The sequence below is a fragment of the Pezoporus occidentalis genome, unplaced genomic scaffold (assembly GCF_034315485.1).
Source record: "Pezoporus occidentalis ecotype Australia unplaced genomic scaffold, CSIRO_AGI_Poc_V1 ctg191, whole genome shotgun sequence".
NCBI classification, from domain to species: Eukaryota; Metazoa; Chordata; class Aves; order Psittaciformes; family Psittacidae; genus Pezoporus; species Pezoporus occidentalis.
This window is the reverse complement of record NW_026913760.1, coordinates 926,901-934,906: the sequence shown is the minus strand read 5'-3', so window position 1 is coordinate 934,906 and position 8,006 is coordinate 926,901. Positions and strand designations below refer to the sequence as shown.

At 49.1% G+C, this 8,006-nt stretch overlaps 1 protein-coding gene across 1 annotated transcript; it reads left to right on the top strand.

The window, feature by feature from the left end:
* The first annotated feature begins 592 nt into the window (after window positions 1-592).
* On the top strand, window positions 593-5,182 carry NEFL (neurofilament light chain). The gene is made up of 4 exons (XM_062617018.1): window positions 593-1,693; window positions 2,236-2,360; window positions 3,248-3,567; window positions 4,608-5,182. Exons 1-4 carry the CDS (start codon window positions 641-643, stop codon window positions 4,781-4,783), a joined length of 1,674 nt encoding a protein of 557 aa, XP_062473002.1. The 5' UTR covers window positions 593-640; the 3' UTR covers window positions 4,784-5,182.
* The last annotated feature ends 2,824 nt before the right edge of the window (window positions 5,183-8,006 follow it).

Below are 8,006 nucleotides of genomic sequence, written 5' to 3'. Positions count from 1 at the left end.
AAGCTCCTCAGGCCTTCCACAAAAGTGGTTTATGAGGAAAAAAACACGGACGGACGGGGGTTACCCACAGCCCCGCAGGCTTGGGGGCAGGAGAGAAGCCAAAGGGGTCCCGAAGTAGGCCTGAGGTAAACCCCACCAGGGCCTGAGGTAAACCCCGCCGGGGCCTGAGGTTAAACCCCAGTGGGGCCTGAGGTAAACCCCACCGGGGCCTGAGGTAAACCCCACCGGGGCCTGAGGTAAACCCCACCGGGGCCTGAGGTTAAACCCCAGTGGGGCCTGAGGTAAACCCCAGTGGGGCCTGAGGTAAACCCCACCAGGGCCTGAGGTTAAACCCCACCGGGACCTGAGGTAAACCCCGCCGGGGCCTGAAATAGAGCCGCGAAAGCCTGGGGCAGACTCGAAGGAGGCCCGAGGGGAGGAAGGTACGAGACGGGCCCACGCTAACGGGGACCACAAACCAACCCCACCACAACCCCCGGCTCGGCGCGGAGCCGAGCGGGCCGTACCTCAGCGCGCCGCCGCTTCTGCCCGCCCCGGCCCCGGCCCCGCCCGGCGGCTGCGCCCGCCCGCCCTTCCCGCCCATAAATACCGGCGGTCGAGCGGCGCCGGTCCGCAGAGCAGCCGCTGGTTCCCCGCAACCATGAGCTCGTACGGCTACGACCCGTTCTTCCCCTCTTACAAGCGCCGCTACGCCGACAGCCCGCGGCTCCATGTCTCGGCGATGCGCAGCAGCGGCGGGTACAGCTCGACCCGTTCGGCGTACTCCAGCCTGTCCGCGCCCGTGTCCTCGGTGTCGGTGCGCCGCAGCTATGCCACCTCCAGCGCCTCGGGCTCCCTCCTGCACTCCGTGGACAGCCTCGACCTCAGCCAGGTAGCGGCCATCAGCAACGACCTCAAGTCCATCCGCAGCCAGGAGCGGGCACAGCTGCAGGACCTCAACGACCGCTTCGCCTGCTTCATCGAGCGGGTGCATGAGCTGGAGCAGCAGAACAAGGTGCTGGAGGCGGAGCTGCTGGTGCTGCGGCAGAAGCACGCCGAGCCCTCCCGCTTCCGCGCCCTCTACGAGCAGGAGATCCGGGAGCTGCGCTTGGCCGCCGAGGAGGCGACGAGCGAGAAGCAGGCGCTGCAGGGCGAGCGGGAGAGCCTGGAGGAGACGCTGCGCGGGCTGCAGGCGCGCTACGAGGAGGAGGTGCTGAGCCGGGAGGACGCGGAGGCGCGGCTGCTGGAGGTGCGGAAGGGCGCGGACGAGGCGGCGCTGGCGCGGGCGGAGCTGGAGAAGCGGGTGGACAGCTTGCTGGACGAGCTGGCCTTCCTCAAGAAGGTGCACGAGGAGGAGCTGGCCGAGCTGCAGGCGCAGATCCAGTACGCGCACCTCTCCGTGGAGATGGACGTGTCGGCCAAACCCGACCTCTCTGCCGCGCTGCGCGACATCCGCGCCCAGTACGAGAAGCTGGCGGCTCGCAACATGCAGAACGCCGAGGAGTGGTTCCGCAGCCGCTTCACAGTCCTCAGCGAGAGCGCGGCCAAGAACACGGACGCCGTCCGCGCCGCCAAGGACGAGGTCTCGGAGAGCCGCCGCCTGCTCAAAGCCAAGACGCTGGAGATCGAGGCCACCCGCGGCATGAACGAGGCGCTGGAGAAGCAGCTGCAGGAGCTGGAAGAGAAGCAGAGCGCGGACATCTCTGCCCTGCAGGTGAGGGGTCGGGCTCCGCGGGGAGGGGGGCTCTGGGGCACTCAGACGTGCATCAGGACCATCGTACCCATCGCTCCCAGCTCATACAGTAGCTGTATTGCAAGCCGAAGCTGTAAAGGAGGAAACTGTGATGCAAAATGCCACAGAGCTATAGCGCGTGATATATCATTAACTATATGCCAGTCAAGCCTGACGCTGTCACTATGGAAAAGATACCCTTAAGCTAAAAGTAGAAAAAGCTCATAAAGTCTGAAACGGAAATAAAGCAATAAGCAAATTTCATGCATGCTTTTGTCCTCAAGACAGCAGGAAACTGAGCTCTTAACATTAAATAGCAATGGAATAACAGGGTGTAGATATAGGGATGGGAAAACCCTGCTAGAGAAGGTGGGATTTGGTAAGTGGTGCCTCTTTGGCTGAGGGTTGAGTTGAAGCCGTTTTCTGACTGCCAGAGCAAGATTAAGTTAATAGGATTGGAGGGATTCCTTGCATGGTATTAGACGTGGAAGGATTTTACATTGCAGTGTTGTTGCTTCCAACAGGATACAATCAACAAATTAGAGAATGAGTTGAGAACCACCAAGAGTGAAATGGCTCGGTACTTGAAGGAATATCAAGATCTGCTCAATGTGAAAATGGCCCTGGACATCGAAATTGCTGCATATAGGTATGATGGGGGTAATGTTGTAAGTCAGAACACGGGTCAGGGTCCCATTCTCTCTTTGGGAAAATTCACTCTATCATTCCTCTAGCAGAAATGTTCCTAGATAGATGTCAGAGTTTAACCAGGTCTTCTCCATTGCCTTGCTGTTGGAAGAAGCAGAACTTATGAGACAAAATACTTGCTTAAAGCAAAATGTTCAGTGTAGCAAGCTTCAGTGAGTATGATAGTAGGCGTTCTCTGCATGTATGCATACATATCTTGGCCATATAAACTCAGTTCATCTTTACAAATAAAAATACCTGATCTGTACTTGCAGTGAAGATTTTGTCAGTGGAATTTAACAGAGGTGGCTGTGTTCTCAGTATTGAAAATCCATTACATGCTTTTAAGAAGGCGCTTTATTTCTAACTCAAAGAAGCCATCTCCTGCAAAGCAAATATTTTGCAGAATTGCAGCTAAATAGCTGTCTAATGTTTTGTCCCAAACACTGTTAGCAATGGCAAATGCCAGAAAAGAGTTTCTGTGAATGCCACAAGGGGGAATATTGAGAAAGTGGCTATAACCCTTGTCTAATAGCTAAATGTAGCGTTGAATTTGGATCTATGTTGTTCGCTGCAAGCCTACATGCTACTAAAACACATCTCTAACTTCACCTGCTATAGGAACCAAATCCTAGAGGTTGTGTTCTTATAGTTTCACCTCAAATTTTCAAATGATTCCAAGAAGATACAGTACTGTTGCCACATACTTATTCATTATGGCCTATTTCTTTACACTCATAAATATGCAGTCTCAAGGGCTTGCATCGCTCAAAGCGTGACAGTATCTTATCCGTGTCCGATTACTGCTCCAGCGTAATGAAGTGATTTCTACCTGCTTTTTCCTGCTAGGAAACTGCTGGAAGGTGAAGAGACCTGGCTCAGTTTCACTAGTGTGGGAAGCATCACCAGTGGCTACACCCAGACTGCCCCGACTTTCGGCAGGTCTGCCTACAGTGGTCTCCAGTCCAGCTCCTACTTGATGACGACCCGTTCCTTCCCCACATACTACTCCAGTCACGTCCAGGAAGAGCAGATAGACATAGAGGAAACAGTTGAGGCTGCTAAAGCAGGAGAAGCCAAGGCAGCTCCTGCAGAAGAAGGTGAGGAGGAAGAGAAAGAGGAGGGTGAGGAAGAAGCAGGAGGTGAAGAGGCTGAAGAGGAGGAGGAAGGTATTTATAGTTATTTTCAAATCCCTCTCTCATGCTTCACCCTGCTCATGTGGGGTAAACTCCAGAAATGCTGATGAAGTCTAACAATTAGATCACTCTCACTGTCTGCTCACATCAGCAAAGGGTTGTGGGATTAAGCACAAAGATGTAGGCAGGAAAGCTTGAATACTGAATGTAGGATAAGGTAAATGTTCACTATCAGGCAGATTGTAGGACTGATTATACTCCTTTGAAAATCACTGGATGTTTTTTTCCACTCAAGTGTCTAAACCCAAGAATGATAATACTTTAACAGCAGGTAATGTTACGTCAGCAAACATTATTTAGCTGCAGACATTATTTAGCTGCAGACATCCTCAAACAGAAGGGACAAGGATATCCTGAGCTAAATGAAGATTCCCAGAGAGTAGCCTGTGATAACAGGAATGTCAGCTGGTATCTGTGGATGTGGCTGTTGTATTCAGGGGGTTACAATAGCTGTTGCCTGAGATCTAGGTAGTTTTCTTGTCCAGTCAGGGTATATACCACTTCCTTGCTGCCCCAAACTCAGATCTTTAAAGAAAATGTATTAGGAATGTTATCCAGTGTTGCCTTTCCCAACTTTGATTGCAGGATTTAACCTACATATCTGAAATTGCATTGGTTACCATTGAACTACTTGAGTTTATTAATGTAAAGATTAATGATAATGGAAGGATAATGAAAGAGCCAGTGGGAGGGCAGTGGCAAGATCTTTTAAGTCTTTGGATAAGGCTTAAAGCAGTGAGTCCACAGTCAGTATTTTTCAAGGCCATGATTTTGAAAAGACCTAGAAAGTGTTTAACTCCGTCTAAAACAGAGGGTAAGTTGGTTGTGGAATTTTCTTGTTCTCACTTGTATGTCCCTGATAAATGTCCCTGCTTTCATGCAGAATGAGTTGCCAGGCCCAGCATGTTCAGCTGTGCCCAGATGTGTGGGGTTTAAGGGTGCAAGTATGCTGGCTCCCATTAAATTGGGATTAGGAACAGTACATGGATGTGAAAAATGTCTCTCTTTCCAAGGTGCTAAGGAAGAATCTGAAGAAGCCAAAGAGGGTGAGGAAGAGGAAGAAGGGGAAGAAACAGCAGCTGAAGAAGGGGAGGAGTCTCAGGAAGCTGCTGAGGAAACTGGTGAGGAGGAGAAGGAAGAGAAAGGAGCAGCAGGAAAAGAAGAGAGTGAAGTGAAGAAGAAGGCTTGATTTTTGGGCAGTCTAGCTTTCTCATCAGGTCAACAGGATCAATGATGATGGACTGAGCTAATGTTGCAGTCTCACATATTTAATTCAGTGATCACTGAGGTTTAAAGTTAATGATCTATGATGTTTCTCTGTGCAGAGTATCAGTATGCTTGCAGAGCACCCACTGGCTTGCTCCCTGAATGCCGCATGGTCTTCACGTATGAATTCAGGGGTTGTGTCTTTCTTGGGTGATTCAGAACCTTAAAACTTAAAATGGGGGGAAAAATAAGTAATGGGAATGAAAGTTACCTCTAACTTGCATTTAAAATAACTATGGAAACCTTGGGTGGGTAAAATAACGGAGGCTTCAATAAGTATGTGCAATAAAGCTAGTCAATAAAGTTACAGAAATGCTTACACAGCTTCCTTGTACGTTTTGTGTGTCACTGATGCATTTGAAAGGTTGATGTGTTGCACTCATCTTTCAGGCCTGCGGAACAGGATATGAGATAGTGGTTTCTGTCTCATTGATGTGTTTGGGGGGAGTGATATGGGGACAAAATTTCTTGGTGGGGCTGTGAAAGTTCACATGGAAATGTTACGGTGATAGATCCACTGGTGTTGGGAGTGCTGTGATTTTGTGATGGGTCTCGCTGAGCCCTGGTGTGGGCACAGGCTCCTTTTTGCCTTTGGAGGAAAGGAGAAATTTTAACAAACCAATTCAGAAGCAAAATACAAATGTGGCTTTAAATGTTGGTAGGAGGCTGTTCAGTGACAGGCCAGTGATGGAAGAATGACTGAGGATGTAGTTGAGAGGTGGGGCAATGCCTAAGGATAAAAAAGGGCTGCAGTGAGGTGTTGAGGGAACAAACTTGGGGGGGGGGGGAGTTCCCTGTGCTGCTTGAATGAGCTTCCTTTCCTAGGTGCTACCCCAAGTTAATGCACTATGGACTGAAGATTCTAATTTTCTGGTGTAATTTGGGCACAAAATTGGAGCAGCTCAAACAGCAGCAAAGCCTGGCAATTCTGAAGCCACATCCTGCAGCATGAGCCCATTTATTTTCAATTAGCTTAAGTTGCTTGAAATTAAGCCTGGTGCTAAGGGCAAGTATGGGGCTAAGGCTGCAAATTAAACTGTTTTAAATAAGCTCAACCCATGGAAGGCCATGTTAGAACAGGTGTTACACGGGTGCACTCAATTTTCTTGCAGTCGGATGGATTTTTGCATAGGTGTTTGGGTACCTTTTAGTTCTGTGCTCTGACTGTGGCATTGCCTAATTTGCATTGGTCCTCAATAGTTATGTTCAAAGAAGAAGGAAGCGTCTATACAAATGTCAGGGGTGTTCCAAAAGCATCTCCTTCGAGTTCAAAGAGTTCCAAAGAAGATTATGATGGATGAGGTAAGAACTTAAATCAATTCTTTCCTTCCACGTTCCCAGCAGGAGAGAGAAAAGCTTTGTCATTTCCAGATGCTTTATTTCCCCCCACACACTTTCTTGGGGAGTTTGATGCTTTTTGAGAACCGGGAGACAAACATTTAAATTGGTTTTCCCTTTCTTCAACATCATTTTAAGTCTTTCTTTTCATGTTTCCCTTCTGCTTTTAATGGAGATGTTTCTACATCGGTTTATGCAGACTTACTCTTACAAAGCAGGTTTTCTATCTCCAGGAAGGTGGTGTGGGTGCTTGCAGCACCATGGGCCAGAGGCTTGACCACACTGTTTGCTCAGTGCTTTTGAAAGCTATTGAGGGGCTTGCAGGAGAGCTACTTCTTGTAGCGTATGATGCCTTTGGCTCAGACAGCAGAACATTAAGTCTAAGAGATGGTACTTGGAATTTCACCTAAGTGCCTATCAGAAAATGCTTAGTGTGGCATTTCAGTTGGGGAGAAGTGCTGCTTCTGCAGAGCAGAAACTCCGTGATGCGCCAGGTCAGAACTCACACAGCCATTAAAGCCAAGCCACTCTTACAGAGATTGGCTTATATCAACATCACTTCCTCATCCTGCCTTTCTCCAAGCCCTCTGAGCACCTTTTAACTCCTCAATCCCTGTTCTTGCTTCCTCTCATGACTTTCCTCCTCTTCATTCAGTCCTTTTATCCCTTTTGCTCCTGTGAAAGCCTGCAGCTCTCCAAAGTGTTGCAGCCGAGATGCTCTCAAACCAGAGTTACCCCAGCAAACACACTTCTTGCAGCATTTCTCAGCCCGATCCCCACTCCTGATGTTATTTTTAATGTATTGCAGCTAAAGGAGAGATTTCACAGCTCTGCAGGAAACGTGTGAGTCACAGCAATGAGCTGCAGCGGGTGACAAGCTGCAGTGACCATCCAGCCTGGTCTGCCACCCTGCTCCTACCTTGCTGCTAAGGTAAAGTGGTGGGAGGGAGGATGGATGTGGGAGCCGAGATGCTTGGGGGGTTGTGGGGATCCTACTGGCAACACTTGTTTAACCTCAGAAAATCCAGGCGCTCGCTTTGACGCAATGCAGTAAAAGCAGGCAGAGGGAGGCAGGATAGAAACTTTAACCCAAGTTGCAGCTGCACATAAAGCCATGGGTCTGTCTCTGAATTTTCTCCTGCTGTTTTGGCACATGGGGTCTAGATAATGCCGAGAGCACATCACAGGGAAGACAAATAGAAGGAGGTCCTGAATGCTTTTCTTAAGATGCACATCCACACGCTCCTGTTCCACTCGGCAAGAGGAAAACTTGTACAGGTGCAACACCCAGATTCTAGGAATGTACCTTCTGATAACTCAGCAATTGACAGTTCATCATCTGCTGCCTTCCTGGGGTAGCTAAGGGTAGTTTAATCCTGAACAGAGAAGGAAGAAAGCCCACATGGGAGTGGGGAAAGCACAGACTGATGCCGGGAGAAGATTCTAGTGTCTGACTCAGCTCCCTGGCAAACACAACCTATTTGTGTTTTGTAACACTTCCAACTTCGTTTCCAATTGGAATTTCATTCTGGGATGCTGAAAATATCTGAATGGTAGCACCTCCACAAGCCAGTATGGTAAAAAGATCTTGTTCTAGAGCCCTCCACCTCCCGAAGTCACAGGGGTCTCGGCAGCTCGCCCGGAGTACGGCTCATAAATCCTCATAGTCACTTCCTTTAATTATTGTTTTTCCCTTCAAGGAGTCTTTTTCATATTGATTCATGAACTTTTGTGTCTGTAAGTAATTAATCCCTTCACTGGTTCTGCAGAGTCTGCAGAAATAATTGGTGCAGAACAGGCAAATAACA